At 39.0% G+C, this 20,847-nt stretch overlaps 1 protein-coding gene across 6 annotated transcripts in view; it reads right to left on the reverse strand.

Annotated features, from left to right (window-relative positions):
* smarca4a (SWI/SNF related, matrix associated, actin dependent regulator of chromatin, subfamily a, member 4a) overlaps window positions 1–20,847 on the reverse strand; it is a 70,541-nt gene that overhangs the window by 26,633 nt on the left and 23,061 nt on the right. For all 6 annotated transcript variants that reach the window (XM_039772605.1, XM_039772603.1, XM_039772607.1 and 3 more), the window contains 8 exons: window positions 12,914–13,174; window positions 7,566–7,698; window positions 6,223–6,660; window positions 5,107–5,208; window positions 4,661–4,919; window positions 2,575–2,701; window positions 2,291–2,464; window positions 730–903 (listed from right to left, as the gene is read on the reverse strand). In XM_039772605.1, coding sequence (XP_039628539.1) covers window positions 730–903; window positions 2,291–2,464; window positions 2,575–2,701; window positions 4,661–4,919; window positions 5,107–5,208; window positions 6,223–6,660; window positions 7,566–7,698; window positions 12,914–13,135 — 1,629 coding nt within the window. In that variant the 5' untranslated portion in view covers window positions 13,136–13,174. The remainder of the gene's footprint in view (window positions 1–729; window positions 904–2,290; window positions 2,465–2,574; window positions 2,702–4,660; window positions 4,920–5,106; window positions 5,209–6,222; window positions 6,661–7,565; window positions 7,699–12,913; window positions 13,175–20,847) is intronic.

Consider the following 20,847-nt stretch of genomic DNA (forward strand, 5'->3'; position numbering starts at 1 on the left):
TGCAGTATCTGGAGAAAGCTCACACAAACACATAGTGATGGGTCCAAAACTCAAACCCATGTTTCCTGTAGGTGAAAGTTCTAACTAATACTCCTGCATACAGTTCTCTTTAGGAACTTAAAGTATGCTAGTGTGTTGCACCATTTGACAATATAGTTGAAAATGTTCTTTTAGGAGAAATCAGTGCTGGAATACTAGCAAAGACAACATACTTGACTGAGGTGTGCATATCGTGCAGGTGTGAAGGAATTCTACTCAGTGTATGGGTTGCTCGATATGTATATATAAAAGGTTGCTAGTCTATCTTGGAGGTGAAGGACAAAATAACATGGATGGAAGCTGAGAAACACAAGACACCATAGAATAGTGTTTTGCAGTTTTTCATTTATCGGGCCTTGGCAACCCACCCTGATGCCCTCCTTGACGACTCAAGTGCAGTCATCAAAGTTGGCCTTTGGGTGGGGGCTTGAACGTAATCATGTGAGCGCTGACTCACTGTGTAACCCACCATTATAAACAATAGCAAATTGTGTCCCACTGGCAGCAGCCCACCACATAAAGAATTACCGTAAGTACAGAGAGAAAATCTGAAAGAGAAACCGGCCAATGTAGAGAAAATCTTAACTGAAAGAGCTGCACTTGTGTGATCTAAAACAGTGCAAGCCTTCTACTGTTGAGAGAGGAACAAAAGAAACAACATAATCCCTAGTAAGTGAACATCGTCTTTACCATGAGCCTTCGCATTCTCTCTTTCTCGATCCTCTCATTCTCCTTTTTCTGTTCACGTTCTGTGTTGGCATGGTATGTAGCTACAGCTTTGGTGAGTTTTTGGATTTTTCCAGTAACTGAACGATGATACTCTTTGAAATCCTTGGCATGCTGAAGAATGCTATTGAGGTATTCCTAGAAAAAAGTAAACAAGCCATATTAGGAGGTCATAAAAATACATTTTTTGTGTTAAGCTCTCAAACACAATCTTCTAAGCCACTAAAAAGTCAGGATTAGCACTAAATAAAACAAACTAATAAAAAAAGATTTGTTTTAAAAAATGCTGCAAAAGCATTAACTGAAAAAGAAGTGGATTTTAAAATCATATTTAATATTTGAATGTGTAATCAAATAACCACCAGTTGCACAATTTCACAAGTTACGAAGAGCAAAGTACAAAAATGGATGAACCCATTTGAATTAGTTTATGTAGTTCTAATCTAAAACTTAGTGTTATAAAGTGTTGCCAGGGTAACAAGGTTATGGGGTGCCAGAAGAGCTGCCCCATTCAAGAATTACAAAGAATGTACATTAGCAAGTATAAAGCACCACTACATTCTTCTTGACAGTATACTGGAGCAGCTTGATGTGATGCCCGGGTTGCCTACAGCTGGCATATTCGTCCTTGAACCCAGGACATCAATTGTCATAAACTAAGATGAACTAGGGCAAACGAGTACACATAACAGAGGCAGGTACTTCAAAAGTGCTTAGTGCTTTTCATTTCAAGCACTGTACCGTTCTCTTTGCCCCTCCCATCCACCACAGCAATGGTCCGATCCCCTGATCCTGCTTTCTGTTTCTCAACCTTACATTCTTTTCTTGTTTGACTCTCACTCAACAGACCTCTTTTTTCCCCAGTAAGTGTAAATGCATCAAAAATACCAACAGCCAGATGAGAGACAGCTCCATCAAACTCCCGCATGTACGTTAAACTCAAAAGAGCAAATATCCTCAGAATTTGAGGGAAACTTTGCGACCAAACAGCTTTTCTCTGACGCACCTGGTGTTGCCTCACTCTTATTTTAAAACACACTACCATAGACCATTTACCCACTTTACCACACAAAGGAACAAAAACTTATAGTGTAGAAGGTTTCTTAGAATGAAATTCTACAGGGGCACCACAAACTATTACAAGCACATTAGACTGGAAAGCAGCTATCAATTACCTTCCAGTACAACCAACAGAGAAAATAGATACCAAACAGAAATGGCAGAGGCCAATTTATGGCAAATGACAACAGGCCTCCCAAGAGCTGGGGCTTCTTCCTGTCCTTTTCAGTACAGTAGGAGTCAGGCACATAATGCATCAATGGGCCACTGTATGCTTGTTACATGCACAAAGTACTTCAACAGACTCCTCTCAATCTAGCAGCAGTATCATTCAAAGATCTTTCCATGGAGACCCTCATTCTGACAGAGGATGACATTTAACCACCTTACCATTCATTCTTTGGGTCACTATTCTAAGCTCAGGATGAGAGGCAATGTGGTTCATAAAACAAATAGAAGTTACTACCTGATGCTTTTGTCTGCGCTTACGCTCCTGCTCAATCTTCTGTTGCTTCTCCAGTTTTTCCGTGATTCGCGCCTCACGTAAAGACTGCCTTTTGCTCCGTTTGTAAGCTTTAGCATTCAGTGCAGTTTCCAAAGCTGTATCCCTGCGCATGCAGACAACAACTTCCTGCCGAAGCTATTAAAAAAGATAAACAGATAAATGCCAAAGTGATTGGACTGCTTAATAAATACAAATTTAAAAGTGTTCCACCTTTGCACTCAGATTAGAGATGAGAGTCACCATACCTGTCTCTGGAAGTTCAGTAGTCTCAGTGCTTTCAGTTCAATATTGGCTTTGGTCCTCAGGTCTCCAGGAAGAGAGCCAGGAAGATTTTCCAGTTCTTGTATTCGGTGTGCAATCCTAGCCTGCAGCCTATCAAGAAAATACGTATGAGAAATTAAACCTTGAGCACAGCAAATTTTTATTTGTTTGCATCTACAAAAGTTTTACTAATCAGCTTTTGCTTACTAAAACGCATTTCACAGAGATCTGTGCTACAACAGACTAAATTCAAGCAAGCAAGGGATGCTTTACAAAGACATGAAGGTTAGATTATCTGGTGGCTCTATTATGGGCCTATATGACAAAGTGTGGATGTTTTACAGTGTGGCACTCCATGATAGATGGCACAGTGTAGCCAGGATAAGAACTTGCTTCCCATGACCCTGAATTGGAGAAGACAGATAAAAGATGGATGAATGGGTCACAATTAGTAGCCATGTAAATTAAAATTGGTGTGTGAATGCAAAGCCTCCATTCTTTTATTGAGGCTATGTATGGTGTAGTATTAAAAAGCAATTAAATCTCTCATTCACAAGAGTGACACTACACATTAAACCAATGTCAACGGACAAGTGATTGATCACATCATATTCCCAAAGCATTTATGAATTATGCATGTTTATTTCTGAACTAAATCCCTAATAAGATAAAAGTGGCAATAATAATGGTTTTTTATTGCCTTGAAAGAGCAGCAGAATCATGGTAAACTATGTTTGACTTTTAAATAACATGTGTGATTCCCAAAAAGTCGTTATTAAATCAGAACCCTGTAAGACAATATGCTATAATTAAGTTAATGGGTAAGTATGGTATTTTTTCAAAGTTGAAGTTGTTTCTTCACAAACTTGGTATACATATCTACCAGTCTCCATGAAATACTGCATACTGTATTTGTGTTTGTAAAAACTCTGACACAGGGATGAACTAACTTTCTCTCTACTGATTACTGTTTATGTCTTCACATCTATGCCACATATTAAGTTAACCTAAAAAAATGAAAAACACAAACAGGAGTGTGATGTATTGGCAAAAATCAGTATTACAGAACAATTAAAAATTTTGAGTAGCACTCCTTGGTTCATTAGCATTCTGGCTAAACATGTGCCCTTAGATAAAATCAATTAAAGCTCAATTTACAAAGCTATGCAGGTAATGCATAGTCATATGGCAGCAGTGTTAGAGGACCTGGATGCTCTCCACCTCATGACTGAATGTTCATCTAGCTTTACTGAGTGAATTGACAATTCTACTTACTGGCTACAGAGGGGGAAAAACAGGCAGGATATTTGATAATCTAACTTTACAGTTTTCAATGTCCATGCAAAGACGCACAAATTTGTGTGGCTTTAGTGATTAGTACAATCTGTAGTGCTTGCGGGGACTATGGTGCATTTAAAATTTGTAAGTAGATTAATAAATAAATCAGACAGTGCGATTTTATTGCTGACCACGAAAGGTTCAATCCAAGGCAGTATATTATAGATTGTCCAGAAGGAGCTGCACCTTAATCAGCAATTTTTCATACTCTTAAAACACTAGGAACAATGACCCTTCAGATGTTTATTATCTCCAGTAGTTTATTTTCTTCCCCTCTGCTGCCAGTTGTCTACATTTATTGTAAAATAATAAATTACTCTAGTATAGCAACATTTTTGAGGTTTTAACATTTAAATTACTTTGCATATTATTTTTAATCTGTGAGGATTAGTTTTCCTATCGTCTTTTATATACAATTACAGTTGTATATTCCACTAACTTTATTTTTAATACTTTTCCAATGTAAACTGTAACGTTTTCAAAGCACATAAACCTGAACATATTAGGACCCCATGAAAGATAGAAGAGTCAATAACTAGTGGTCATGCTGAGATTAGATTTACCAGACATGAACGGCTATCATACAATTACAAAACATAAAAACAGTCCAACTGGCTATATATTAAGCAAACTCTATATTAAAATAATTTCAGTAAACAAGTATTATTAACTTAGTGTCCAACACTACTGTGAACATTGGAACTACAAAAGGAAGAAGCACTTCTGCCAGACCTGTACTCTCGTTCCTGAAGAATCTCCACTGGGTCAAGACCACGTGGTTTTTGGATGGGTGTGATGCGGTTCTGTTTCTGGTGGAGCTGTACCATGGGTGTAGGTTGAGTAGGCTGACCAGGAGACTGAGTCTGAGGGGGCATGACTGGCGAGGCTGCAGGAGGCACTGAAGGTGGTGCAGGTGAGGGACGTCCAGTTGGCTGAGGAGGAATCAGCTTCTGGGGTGTGCTGGTTGGGGCAGCAGCATTTACCATGGGTCCTATAAAACACAGCAATTGAAAAATACAATTTCAGTACCAACACTGCCATTATCTCTGCTTGCCTAATTCCACCAAAAGGTTTTGTGATGAGAGCCAACCACCTTCGTAACTTGGTACTGAAGTAGGAGAGTTCTTATCTATCTATAGCAGCAAATGCTACTAGCAAGAACAGAGAACAAAAATTACCTTCAGGCCATGGTTTTGGCGGACCATTAGGTGGCTGTCCCTGCATTCCTGGGGGAACTCCTGAAGGTCCAGGTGGAGGCATGTTAGGTCCACCCATACCCGCTGAAAAAAGAAAAGCACCAAGGATCAGGTTTTTTTAAGCCTAACTTCAGTTTCACAACCATATATCCTATATGAAAGCAGATCATCTTCCCCCTCTAACTAACTGACCTGTTCTACCACAGGCAATACTTTCAGTACACACAAATGCCTCAACACAAGGCAGCAATTATTCAGATGAATTATTGCAGGACATGCAATTTTGCAATTTACAGTGACCCTCTAATAACAGTTTCACAGTAAACACTGTCTGCAAGCTAGGATTCACATACTGCAATACAAGACAACAGGAGCACCTGCAGTATAGATTCAGCTATTTGTTCAATAATGCTGAAAACTTTACTTGAAAAAAATTACATTTAACTACTGACATTTATTTGCAAACACTTAATAAACCTAAAAAACTAACAGGTTCAACAGATTTCCTGCACAATGAAGGAACAATTGCTATATTACATTTTCCTGTTTTATTTATAGGAAACAAAAGCATATTTATTAAGTTGCAATTAGTCCAAATAATACAAAAAACAGACTATTTATTATCCTACCATTTCATTATCAACATGCATACTTCACACATCCAATAAAACCATTTACACATTTCTGTTGCTGAAGTACAAGCAGGTTTAGGGAGACACGAGTCACATAGTGAGTAAGTTCCAGGGACAACAGTTGTAATGTTCAGCTCCCCATTCTTAACTACTAGGCTAACTTAACAACATGTAACCACATCATTCCCATACAATCACACTAAGGAACAGACACAGGATTGCTAGACACTAGAGGACATTAAACCTTCAACAGAACAATTTAGCTTTTTTGTCTTAACTATAGAAAATTACATTTCCAAGTGAAATGAGAGGTTAGCAAATTACGCCTGTTTTTCAAAAGATACCCCTAAATTCACTGCTCATCTCAGATGTCTCTAAAATATAAGCAGCACTGTGATCAAAATGCAATAGCTAAAACTAACTGCACATCTTCAAGGACCAGATACTTTTATCTGCCAGTTCTTACCATGAGGCCTATTGTAGCTGGAAGGAGTAGGACCTGGACCTGGGCCTGGGCCTGGACCAGGGCCGGATCCGGGACCGGGGCCAGGACCAGGACCTTGTCCCGGGCCAGCACTGGGACCAGAAGGTGGAGGTAGGCTTGGCATCTGCTGCTGCATCCCAGCCATGGGTCTTTTCCCCTGCACTGCCATCTGTAGGTGGTCAGGAAGGGGCTGCCCACGGGCTAGCATTTTATATGCCATTATCTGGGCTCGCAGCTGGTGGAGCTGGTTCTGATTGAAAGGTGTTGGACCTCCCCGATTTTGCTGTCCTAAAGTCTGAGGATCAGCATTATCCTGTGGCACACCTCCTGGACCAGGTGGCATCAAAGGTCCTGATGGTGGGCCATTCGCAGGTACTGGGCTGGGTGCATGTTCTGAACCTCCAAGTGGAGAAGGATAACCTGCAAATAAAAATGAAATTACACTTGATAAACATGATAAAAATACAATATTGAATCCAGCATTACTCAACAGTGTTTTGTAAATATGAATAATGTAAAGGTGCTTTATACATTTATTTACTTAATCCTGCCAATATAATATATCTTAATAGATGTGACTGAATAAGGCTACTCAAATCAGTACTAGATATGGAATGAAATAACACATGCTGTTATTCAAAACTGGGCCCTGGATCTCCATCCTGACATGGATGAGTTAGAAAATATATGGATGGTTAAAAGATCAACAGATTATAAGCAGCATTTGTAATCTAGTGGTTGGAGAGCTTTATGTTAGGTATGTTCATCATTTTATAGGCAAATGACTATTAAGACCTAGCTTTTTGCTACTTCTTCAATCTACTACTTCTATTTGCTCCAGGGTGGCAACTGGTGTCATGAATTTTGGGCATAGCGCTGGACCTACAGATGTTAAACTTATACCTATCCTATTTTCAGTTTGCAACGTAGCTTCACAGCTTGTATACTTAACATTTTACTTTGCTTCTAAATGGAATGTGGGGAGCAACATTTTCAGCTGCCATGGACAATAATGATTTTTCCAAGGAAAGTTCATAAAGGACTTTGTTACTACCTTTAAGAAGTTGTGCTTAACCATAAAAAGTGGCACATAGACAGATATTTAAAGAGTGTTCCAAAAAGTTCCATATAAATTTGTTAAATGAAGAGCAGGCACAAGTTCAATCAATTACTGTCTATTTTCCTGACTCTGAAAGACACAAAGTTTTGATGCACCAGCTGTGTATTATGGTTTTGATGTTTTTGTTAATAAAAACAGGAAACAGGTGTTGTTCTTAGTTTGACGTTATAAAGGATGTCTACTGCTTATGGAGCTCTTATTGTACCTTGCGAATGTTGGTCCATGGGGCTGGGAGGAGGACCCATGCCACTATGACCTGCAGGGCGCATCCCCATGCCTTTCATCTGTCCATAGCGCGGGTCGTCTGGCATTGCTTTCTCATGCATGGCGTCCATTGGCTAAAATAGGAATATTTAAATAAAAAAGTAGACATAAAATAAGCCAGAAACAACCTTGCGTTTTAACACAGAGTAGACAACTCATTTCATATAAAATTAAAACTCTAGAATTTTTTTTGAGTTCTAGTATTTTGATTCTAAATTCTGGAAGGAGGTCACTGGATACAAAAAAGAAAAAATGTGTTGCAAAGTGGACAGATTTTTAAAAAAGTGCAATACACTTACTGATGTCTGATAAAACAATGAACGTTATTAAATCAGGAATCGCATACACTGCTGCACTCACCCAACGCTGTAAATGAAACGGTGATTGATGGTGACCTAGAAGCAGTGACATCATGACATGCAAGTTGTAGTCGTCTGAAGTATCAAGATAAGCATTTTGTTAAAGTAACTTGCATTTAAATATCAGGCCTTCAGGAGTGTGCCATTAAAGAACTTAACACCTTCAATACATACTCATACTGTTCATATTGTTGTCACTGACAGATACAAGCATCCATTTCCATCAGAGCCATCTAAACTACAACAGCCTGAACTCTATGCTGTAGAATATAAATGATATTTTTCTCAGTTTCAGGTGTAGGTGCAACATGGAAGGGGGGCAAATGCAGGCTACCCTATGACAGGCACCAGTTTCAAAGTCTATGAGGAAGTTTTCAGCGACTTTCAAGCTAGCCAGGAGATCTAAACCTTGCAGCAAGTCTTTGGTTTACCCATAATCACATGCCCATTATATCTCACATTAGGGGCACCCACAGGGGACTGAAACCAGCATTACCGGATATGGAAAATAAGGCTTTACCTAACAACTTTCATATACTGCTAATTTCACCATATAATGGACAGAGACCACAATAATCTAAGACCAGTAACCTAATTGTAGTCACCACCTCATTATTTTTTACTTGCAATCAAGAATTATTTTGTTCAAGTTTACTTCTGAACTATCATTTTTACCAAACTTTTCTTGGATTTCTGCTTTACTCTATGGAACATGTTCTCTGCAATCAGAGGTCTTGACGTTACTCTGTCACACTTCGCCCGTTTTGTCTGTTGTGGTTTCAGCACTGTAAATGAGCGAGTCTCCACTTTCATACTTGGCTTTGTCCGACTATTCTTTGTTTGGTGGTTTTGCAGTCCTATCTGTGAACTGACAGATGTTTGTCCTCCATGCTCTGTCTAATGCGACTGTGATAAGATGTTGTAGCTAGATAGTTGTATACTCCTGGATATTTTCTACTTAGTGTTAATCAGTAAACAGCTCTGTGCTTTGCAGGAGGCCAAATCCTTGGTGTGGGTTTTGTCAGACCATTTCCTCTTAGAATATTCTGCAGCCACAAAGCTGCCATGGTGATTAGACCGCTTTTATCACACCTTTGTAGTTTGAACCTGCATCCCTGCCTAAGCTCTGGAACAGTGTTCATAACTCTACCAGATTAATGTTCAAATCTGTCACTGTAATTTTCTTTCTATGTTTTTAAAAGTGCTCACATTCACAGAAAAATACAACTAAGGAATCTGTATGATTAATTTGTTGTCACCTTCAGTGGGATATTATTTAGACAGGTGGAGAAAGGGAAAAAACTTATTTTTAGGGTTGTAGGATGATAAAACCAAGCAACAAAAATCACAAGCCAGGAATCGGTTGAGAACCAGGGATGTGAGAGAGAGAATTAAAAAAAAAAAAAATAGAAAAAGGAAAGGATCACCCAGAGCTCTGCTCATGTATACACAACTAGAACAGACTTGAATAGAAAAAATAATTAAAACTTCAATTCTTGTGTCACCCTAAATGAGAAGATAAATGTAAAATAATTATGTAAACAAGGTCTGCCTATGTAATTTTGATGTAACTGGAAACTCCATGCAATGCAAGACTTCAAAAGCAACCAACTGAAAATGCAGTATTAACTCATCTTCCCATGAGAATCTTAAAATATTTATTTAGTGTGGTCTATGGGCAGTTAGATTGCTTTGCCTTACAGCTGCAACCATATTCCAAGAACATTATACCATAAGAAAACTTAAACAAAAACTGAAAGTAACATTGGCCAAGTGTCTGGCAACTTGAAAACATGAGCAATCAGGTATAAAACTTTATTTTGCAAATATACAGTATATGAAAATAGCTGTAGAGATTTAGAAAGTAAAAACGCTGAGGTTTAATGTAAATGTTTGCTGCTACTTCTAAATAAAAACACTTCAATGTGGCTAAATAGTAAATCTGTTGTCCTGCACATTTACTGCCTCTGTGAATACACTTAACAATAGTCAGATAAGTAATAAATAAAAGGCAGACAGGAACAGGTATTCAAATTCTGGTGAACGCACCTGCCTTTATCATTGGTACAGGAATATGACAATAGTCTGAAAACGGAAACAAAAGTTTGCCTGTTTTACTTTACACTAAACAATATTTTTATAGAGACAGGCGCATTAAAGTCACAGGAGTCCATCTTCAACAGTTATGGGGAGATTCAGTACTGAAGAATTTTTCATTGCACTGCCCTCAAGCTAATTCTGAGCTTTCCCTGAGATAACATGCAGAATTAACAAATATTACAGCTGATATAAAGAGAACAATTCTGTCTCAATTAAATGAAAAATCCAACCTCAAAACTATCCACAATTTTCTCTAAATTTGTGAGATGTGTTTTAGGAGTATGGGATTCCTTGTTTGCAGTTTTTTGCCACTCTTAGTCCTATTTGCATTGAGAAAGTATTAGGTGCATTGGTGATCCTAAATTGTCCCTAGTGTGTGCCCTGCGGTGGGCTGGCGCCCTGCCTGGGAATTTTTTCTGCCTTGCGCCCTGTGCTGGCTGGGATTGGCTCCAGCAGACCACCGTGATCCTGTGTTAGGATATAGCAGGTTGGATAATGGATGAATTGATGGAAGTTGTGTTTACTGTACATACTTGTACTTGAATTCAGTGTGACAAGGATGAGAACTGGCATTCAGTGTGACAAGGATGAGAACTGGCACCCTTAAATCTGATCTTCTCCCAAATGAAATGGCTTGTTCTCTTCAGATAAAGAATGAGCAGCTGCCCGAAACGAACTGGTAAAGAACCAACAGTTCAACGGACAGTGTACTTACCGGACTGGATTGGTAAAGCTTTCAATTGAACAGTAACCCTATAGTCTCAGCTTTGCTTGTGGTCATAAGCACCGAGTAGTGACGGAAAGAATGAGATAGCAAGTGAGTACAAATTCTGAGACAGGGTAAGGAGCTCAGCAGTTCAGATGGTACAACTGCAGCTTTTCCAGATTGTGAGGAGCCAGGTGAGGCTGTTTCAGCATTTAGTCTGAAAGACCCCTCGGCTCATCCCACAGCAGGTGTTTGAGGCACAACCAAATTGGGAAGAAACACAGAATATGCTGAAGGGATTGCACGTCTCATCTGGCCTGGGAGCACCTGAGAATTTCACTGGTGGGCTGGGAAGGAGTTGCTGAGGGTACAGTGGTCTGGTTAGTCTAACTTGGCAGGTTGCTAACCCATCCAGCAGAATAAGAATGATGAATGAATATTATCATGATAGTTACCTTAATGCTGGGGCACCATAGGAAAAAAAACCAAAGCAGAATTATGAAAACCACTCTAATTCAAATGCTGTAGTAGAAATGTTACATGTGCAGATGATATTCACAGAGATGATGTTCCACTCATGTACTGTAGGGATTAGTGACAGATGACTACTAAAACTATTTTCACAATTACTGGGAAAATAACTGGGGGTTTGCAGCAAGCTGCATTTCACACTGTGTTTTCAGTACTCCTTGATACCAGTCAGTGATCACTTCAGAAGCTCATTACAATGGAGTCTAAAATAGACTATTCCATTTTAAGGTGCCCACTTTAATAATAAACTAGCATGACTTTAACATATAAACTTGGTATTCAAAAAGTGTTAACAAAAAAAGTTTGTTTTGTGTTGCTGGATATTTAGGCAACCTGTTGAGAAACTGTGGATGAGAAAAAAAGGGGCGGCTGCTTTCATCATAATAAAAATGGATATTTTGTAACATTTTATATTTTTGTGTTTCAATAAAATGAAAACGTATAGAATTTTAACTGACGCATATTTTTATGGGATCAGTTGACAATAAAAATAGGCACTAGATTATTTTGTTCTTTTTTACATTAAGTTGGATAATGCCAGAAATGTGGTAGAAACACTAGCCTCAGTGATACCGAAGATATGTCCCTTTCTTTTGTCAATACAAATTAAAGATAACAGAATTATCTTCCTGCTATTTACTGTACTTAAAAGCAATTTAACCTGTACTTTGAAAATGGCAGCTATGATAGATATAAAACAAATGAACATGTTAAGCATTTTGAAATATCAGGGAAGTATACGTATCTCTTCCACTGGGCTATGTTCTGCATTTACACAAAAGACACACTGGGCATGTTAAACCAGTTAAAATGGACCTGCATCATGGTGCGTTTATAGATTGAATGCATTTTTATTTTCTTGTTTAAAATGGTAATCTGATTTGATTAGTTTTATATACTGTAATGGAATCTTTACGTTCAATAAAACATGTTTTAAAAGAGTACCATATTACTTAACATAATACAAGCATACTAATGCAAAAGGCTCAACCTTGGCAATGTTTTCAGAGAGTGAATGCAGCACACAGTATCTTATTTTCATCACTACCTACTGTAACATACTAATACTGTATCTGCCAAAAAACATTAAAACTAGTAAAATCTGTAAGCATAGTCAGGGGTCTCTTGCTGCAAGTCCCAGAATGGCAGCAGGAATCAAATTTTTAATTGCAGCGAACTCTTATTTTAACATTCAGTCTACTGTTCCTATTTCCATGAATGAATCTGCGATCAACATTGTGCAGAATATTCAAAGTATTTCTTATAGAAATAAAGTAATAAAGTGAATATTGAGGGGTACTAGTATACGCTGCTCCATTAATTATTTAATCTTTATCTTCTGAAAAGAAAAATACACTTTTAGGATTTTCTTAATAGAACTAACATTCCTTTATTGTTTTTAAATGATTTTTTTTCCCCCATTAACAACTCAAATTGGCATACATGTTAAGAGATTAGCTGGGGTGGGGGCAAGATGAGGTTATTTTATTTTGTGTGTGGGGGAAAGAAAAATAAAATTACAAACAAATTTATTGAAACACACATCCTGGGCATAACACTTCAATACAAGTATCGTGTTTCTTTTCTACTAACCTTGTGCATTTGGTGCATGTTCTCCTGAGGATAACCAGATGGTCCCTGGGGTGGAAGAGGATGCCCTGCAGCTGGTGGCCCTGGACTTGGTCCCATCATGCTATGAGTTGAGCCTGGAGAGGGACCAGGACTAGGGCCCATCATACCACCAGGAGAAGGACCCGGTCCAGGGGATGGGCCAGGCCGCGGGGTCCCTCCCATCGGGGGATCTGGTGTTGACATATTCAGTTAAATCGAGTAGATCAATCCACAAATGGTATCCTGTGAAATAACATTAGGAAACCAAAATTATAATGAATAGAAGTATGAAATGCAAATTTCTAAAATAATATAGTACTAATTAAACATACTAGAGGTACCGATTAATTGCTACACTCTTGTTTCAAATTCTGGGGACTGAGTACATCAATAGTCCCCTTCAGGTGTTCATTTCTCAATTTAAACACAATTCTAACATTCATTCCTATTTTTTCCCCTTATTTTCCTTTTAAATCAGCAATACGATGTTTTAACTTGAGTCACTCGTGTATTTGTTTTTTTTTTGTTTTTTTTTAACTTTAGGACCTTTAACAATTACAGGGTAAGTCACACTGATAAAAGGATGCACTGCACCAAACTTGGCCATAAAATGGAAATCCTATGAACATCACAAACAAAACAGAAGCCAAAATGCTCCCTTGGTGATGCCCTGAATCATTTTCAACATCACATAATGACATGCATACCAAAATAATCCCCACTCTACAAATACATGCCCTCCCTTGAGGCATCACAGGTGCAACTAAACCTTAAACTAGTTGCATCCTTCACAGGACACATGATCAGAAACATATGTTGATGGCATCTGCAAGCTCATTTTTAACCTAGCACATATTTACAATAACCTCTGATGGTCCACTGTTCCACAGTATGGGTAGAATCCACAAAGGTTCATTTATCAGCTTTAGTCTCTATACCATTACATTCATACTTTCTCAAAACCTTTTAAAAATACACCACTTCAGTATGTCAAACAAGGTGGCACAGTGACCCATGCCACACTGAAGATGTGAAACAACCAAAACATCCACTGTAACAAGTGCATTCTGCATTTCTGGCCAAATGTTAACTACCTCTGCAGTCTTGTGACTACAAAGACTTTCAGACACCACAATGACCACCTCCTCTTCCCAAGGAAAGCATCAATCCACAACACTGCTTGTTTCAAAGATTTCTGATTCTGGAATAATCTAAGATGATCTTCCACCTCTCAACTGTCTATAACCTCAATTAAGTTCCTCTGAGAACATCAGGGTTTCGTATCTTCACTAAAAGACCAGCCTGAGTGACTTCCATTCTACCCTTCTTGGGTTGACAAATAAATGGTTTAGTAAAAATTGCCTGTACCAATCCAAAGGTCATTTGGGCTTTTAAGAGCAAAAGATACACTTGCAGTTTCCTCTCCCTTCAGCCAAATGCACATAAATGGGGTTTAAATGACATGGTTACTCATGCCCACCTGCGAACAAATGTTGTATCGCTTGTTGTATCAAATGCTCACTTAGACAAGCCAGATTCATTTTGGAACAAAGTGCTTTGGACTAATGAGACAAAAATTGAGTTATTTGGTCAGAACAAAAAGCGCTTTGCATGGCGGAAGAAGAACACCACATTCCAAGAAAAACACCTGTTACCTCCTGTCAAATGTGGTGGAGGTCCCATCATGCTGTGGGGGTGTGTGGCTAGTTCAGGGACTCGGGCCCTTGTTAAAGTCGAGGGTTGGATGAATTCAACCCAATATCAACAAATTCTTCACGATAATGTTCAAGCATCAGTCACAAAGTTGAAGTTACGCAGGGGTTGGATATTCCAACAAGACGATGACCCAAAACACAGTTGGAAATCTACAAAGGCATTCATGCAGAGGGAGAAGTACAAAGTTCTGGAATGGCCGTCACAGTCCCCTGACTTGAATATCACTGAAAATCTATGGGATGATTTGAAGCAGGCTGTCCATGCTCGGCAGCCATCAAATTGAACTGGAGAGATTTTGTATGGAAGAATAGTCAACAATACCTCCATCCAGAATCCAGACACTCATCAAAGGCTATAGGAGGCGTCTAGAGGCTGTTAGATTTACAAAAGGAGGTACTGGTGTAACATCTCTGTTGGGGTGCCCACATTTATGCACCTGTCTAATTTTGTTATGATGCATATTGCATATTTTCTGTTAATCCAATGAACTTAATGTCACTGCTGAAATACTTTTGTCTCCATAAGGCATGTCATATATTAAAAGGAAGTTGATACTTCGAAAGCTCAGCCAATGATAAACAAAAATCCAAAGAATTAAGAGGGTTCCCAAACTTTTTCATATGACTGTATATAACATCTATTGTAATTTGAACAACTGCAGCAAGCTCATTTTAAAACAGTGTAATGTTACAAATGCCTTCCTACATAACAATATTCCTTTCACAAGTGCTGTTCTTGGCCTAATTATGTTATCATTTACTCAATCCAGTGTGTACAGCAGTTCACGTATCATAAACATAGCATTAATGACACCTGAACAGCACGGGCAATACAAAAATGAAAAATGCACCACCGGCCAACATGAAACTGTTACTGGGATTTGAAAACTAAGCTTAATGAGTCAGTTAGTCTGTTATGCATTTCAGGAGAGCACCCAAGTCCAGAGAATTCCTGGGGACAGTTAAATTCCTGTCTTTTGACAGCACTTTTATTATTGCCAACAGTATGTGGATATCCTTAACACAGCTACCAGCCCTACAGGTCCAAGGGAGAAAAGAAGAAGAAAAAAAAAAAATCACCGATAGGGTTTGGCAAAGGCAGCGACCGTAAATAACGGAAATGTTAATTAAAATGTGAACTTTTTATATTGCAGCAGCCCTGATAATTATGTCACAGCAGGGTTTTTCCACAGATTCCACTACTCAAAATATCTTGTGTCCAGTGCACTGCAAGCCACTACATGCACAAAATATCTGCGAAGTAAGGTCTGTGCGACCTAAATTACTTCAAAAATAAACAGACTTCTCGCATAATGCCAACTGTACCAAGTTTTATTCAGATCTATGAGATGAATGTTGATCACATTTTCATAATCGTTTAAAAAGAGACATACCACTTGATAATACAGAATATAATACAAGGATAAACTTGGCACAAAAGGTTTTAGTTATGCATTGTGTATACAAGACTGTTTCATTTTGTAGTGAAACTCTATTGCAACCCGTCTCTTTACAGTACTAAAGATCATTTTATACATTTCAGTTTAGGAATCGGGAAAAAAAACATTTTGCACTGGAGTCACTTACTTGCACAGCTTGTTCATTTTCAGGAAAGCAGCTGAGAATCACCCAATTTCATGACACTAATATTATGGGTGTCCTCAGGTAGCATCTTGTCTCAGATGTTAAATCTGTCACCGGCCAGGGGAACATGCACAACCACATGCAACAGTTTCACCTTCAAGATACTACATGTATGCAGCAGCAGTTGGCTTCTCAGCAAGGCTGTCAGTTGGACAACTCTTTGACATATTTAGTGTTTGTGGCTCCACCAACTTAAGTGTTTTAGATGTGAGTGCAGCCCAAAAGTCATTTGTTAGGCTATTGTTTTGGTTGTATCTAGATAGGTTCCTTGATTTTTTCTTGTAACAATGTTTTCTTATAGGGATGGTGACTATGTATCTTGATGGAATATGGTACCCTGCCTCAAGATAACTGATTAAGGCCTTCTTCACATGTCTGTATTGGCTTGTCTTTTTCCACTACCACAACACCGGACCTCCACATGACCCCAGTATATTATGTAGTACTCTATTCCCTTCATAGCAGTAGAATACAATGCTTTTTAAAATTATGAAATGCTACACATTTTCTGATTAATGTGAATGAAAACCAACAATATCTGTGAATTAATTGCTGTAGTGTGGTTAGTCGACAGCTGTAGAGATGAAAACAAGCTCCAGTCAGATACATCCTTGGAGAAAATAAATCTCTGGGTGAATCCCTGGTCAATTATAAGAGAGAAAGTCAAAGACAAAAGACCCCAAAAAAAAAAAAAAAAGACATTCACAATTGTAGAGATCTCAGCCAACTAATCGCCCACCACTCCTGGCCATTCTACTAGTTTGTGCTGGGGCGTCCTATCTGATGACAGAATGTTTCCAACCAATGATTCAAAGGCACCGAGTACCTCAGACAACTCTTTCATGGACAGGAGAACAGCATGGCAGTTGAGCAGTGGCACCAAGAGCCAGGTGTTTAGGGATGTATGCACACTGGCAATTCATTCTGTGCCCGAGCATGTATGTCCCCATGTAACCCTGCAAAGTCTAGTTCATTTGACTAGTGTGCATGATTAACAGCAAAACACTAAGTTGTACACTCAAATCTGTAAGAGGGTAGAGCATTATCCTTCCCTAAATGACTCCCAAACAACCACAAAATAAGTAAAATTGTTTTGACATGCATGCGATCATCTTGTTTTGGCTTTACATAAAGTTGCATGGTCATGATGAAAGCATTCCTGGGGCCCAAAATGCTAAGCGTAGTGTGAGTGCAGGTCAGCGGGGGAATAGGGAAGGGGGACAATCACGTTTGGGCGCGGTACGGAACAAACTTGCCTAGTGTGAGTATATGCTAAGACTGCAACAGTCATGACTACCATCACATTTGTCAAAGAGGGAGTGTGGTACTATAAGAACCACCACAAAATGTCACATGGCTCAACACAATGTCTGAATGTAACAGGAAGTGATTTTTGAGATTTTTTTTTTCTCTCCCTTTAACACAAAATGGCACAATTATGACCAAAAAAAAAAAATTAACAATTTACAAAAAAATTTTATTGCAAAAGTTGTACAAGTCTCCAAAGACATCATATACATAAACCTTTTTTTATCTTCTGTATTTAGTATGCTGGCATCACCGCCCCAGAGGAATGTTTTTAAACTCCACTTCAGTCACGGTCTGCGTGGATTTTGTGAAATTATTCTATGTCTATATGCTCCTTCAACCCAGTAACTACACCCGACCACCCCAGGTGCTCTGGTTTTCAATACATATTACATAGAAGTGCATGTTAATTTAATAGGCGACTTAAAATGGCCCACAATTGTGTGTGTACAGTATATAAGTGTCCCACAATGGATCCCATCTGGGGTTGATTCCTACCTTGTGCTCAATTCTGTAAGGGTACACTTCAGCCCCCAGATGCCTGTATTTGAAAAGCGGACAAGAAGCAGACATTTAAACTCAGCACAGACAATGCCCAGATCAGGCCATGGATTTGAGAAGTTACATCACTAACTCCTGTTATGTCCCTAAACCGCATTTATACTGACACATTTTTTTTTGTTTATTTAAAATGCTTCCCGAATTCAATTTCTGACAGCATTCAAAACCTGAATTTTTTTTTACTTAGTTTATTATTGTATATTTGGAATAATTATTTCTTATAAGTATGTAAATGGTTGATGGGTATGTATTTTTCACTTATTTTATTTGGCTCTGCATTTCCTCATTGAGCTTGCCTTCTGAGACGTCACTAGAAAGAGCAAATGAAAACAAAAAAGATTTTCAGATCTTTCATTCTAATGTAAACAGTCTGCTTAACTTCCTTCAAGGCAGCAAGCAGCATGACTCCTTTTGACTTTATGCACTATAGCCAAACAATAAGGGTTTCAAATGTACTGTATTAAAATAAACTTATTAATCATTTGTATTACATAAAGTGACTAGATTTTTCAGGCAACACGAGTTCCATTTGGCTCCTTGAAAATGAGATTCTGTTATATATGTTATGGCAAATGTTTACCAATAAATCATTGTTGATTTGTTTACTTTAGATATTCAGGACAACACATTCATCCCAGACAGTGCAAGTTAAAAATAATGTTGAATGGCGACAACATCAAGCCTACCAGCCATAAATACCAGGACAATATTTAATATTGTATGCTCTTTTTTTTTGTCATGCAAAAGAAAAGAACGCGGCATTGTGAAAAAGCCCAATGAGTTGCCAATTAAAAAAACAACACGATACACAAAACATTCACGTCTCTAATGACTCTGTCTATGAAGTTAGTAGACTGGAAAGGGGTGTGTGGTACTCCCAATCTCTCTGCAAAAGGACGAAGGTCCAAGTCTTTAGTGGCCTGGTACTTCCTGTTTTGCTATACAATTGCGAGACATGGATGCTATCCAGTGACCTTAGCCAAAGACTGGGCTCCTTTTGGTACTCTCTCTCTTCGGAGAATTCTTGGGTACCAGTGGTTTGACTTTGTTGCTCACAGAGTCTCAAATAAAGCACAATACCTCCATTGTGAGGGTGCGTCAGTTATGGCACTGCGACCATGTGGCGTGATTCCCTGAGGGTGATCCTCACTGTTGAGGATCCAAGTGGCTGGACCAGGTCAAAGGGGCGCCACACAACACTTGGCTGTGGCAGAAAGAGGGTAATTTCCAGAGTTCAGGACTGGACCGCATGTCTGCCTGGGCGGTTGCCAACCAGGATCCCAAGCCATTTCATTGTATGGTGGGTGCAGCAACGTGTTGTACCTGTGCATGCTCCCCAACCTGACCGGATACACAAAATAAAGGACTACTCCAGCCAGAAAATGGCTTTTTTTTTTTTTATCAGTTACTTATCCCGATTTGTTTGTAGTAATGAAGGAGAAAAATTCTTAATTTCTTATTTTTATGGCCAATGGAGATAAACTTTCTGACACAACGGCCCATATAGCAATCTACTGCTGAAAAAACAGCCAACGATATCAAAACAACAAAAACAAAATGTAGGTGTCACATAATCCATATGTCAGACATCCAGGTATATGTTTGGCAAACATTTGTTAAATAAACCGATTCAGGAAAGCACTCTCAGGAATGGCTGGGAAGAACATTCAGATTGGATCGAGTTTTTGAATTGAAGTCCTGCCTCTCCCCTCATTCATTGCTTAAGCCATAACGCCATGGCAGCTGGTAAAATTAAACAGCTGAATTCACCTTCTGCTTATTGAAGCACCTTGGATATGCACAAATACAAGCCATACTTCCCACCTGATAACATTTTCACCTACCTTTCTTTCCTAATTGTTCATCTCTTTTAGACCAACGATAATGACTGATTACTGGGAAGGACTCCTGACCAATGAGTACACTCGCTAGGTGTTCACTACAGGATTTTTGTTAAGTGGTTTATTTAACAATATTTTTGCCAAAATACATGCGTTTGTTACATTGTCAGCATACAACCAGATGTCTGCTATATTAATTATTTGAAATGAGCAAACACATTCCTTCTTCACAGGCATTTTGATATTGTTGGTTTGCCACTGGTTCCCATAGATGCCTATTGGGTTAGGAACTTTATCTCCTGTTCTCCATATAAACAAACACAGGAGATGGAAACCAGGTTTCATTGTCCTGGGTCGTCCCTGTGTGGAGTTTGCATGTTTTCCCCAAATCTGCATGGGTTTCCTAACAAGCCTGTTCCAGACTAAGCAGGTTTGAAACTAAATGACTGACTGACAACACAGGATAATTTACGTAGGAACGTAGATCGAGTGGTAAATTGAGGGCTTTGCCTTACGGCTCAGCTCCTTTTTCACCACGACAGACCGATGCAGAGCCCGTATCACTGCAGATGCCGCACCGATCCGCCTGTCAATCTCACGCTCCATTCTTCCCTCACTTATGAACAAGACCCCAAGATACTTGAACTCCTCCACTTGGGGCAGGATCTCTCCCCCAAACCTAAGAGGGCACTCCACCCTTTTCCGGCTGAGGACCATGGTCTTGGATTTGGAGGTGCTGATTCCCATCCCAGCCGCTTCACACTCAGCTGCGAACCAATCCAGAGAGAGCTGAAGATCACGGCCTGATGAAGCAAACAGGACATCATCATCTGCAAAAAGCACTGAC

This window comes from Polypterus senegalus, chromosome 12, assembly GCF_016835505.1.
Source record: "Polypterus senegalus isolate Bchr_013 chromosome 12, ASM1683550v1, whole genome shotgun sequence".
Lineage (NCBI taxonomy): Eukaryota > Metazoa > Chordata > Cladistia > Polypteriformes > Polypteridae > Polypterus > Polypterus senegalus.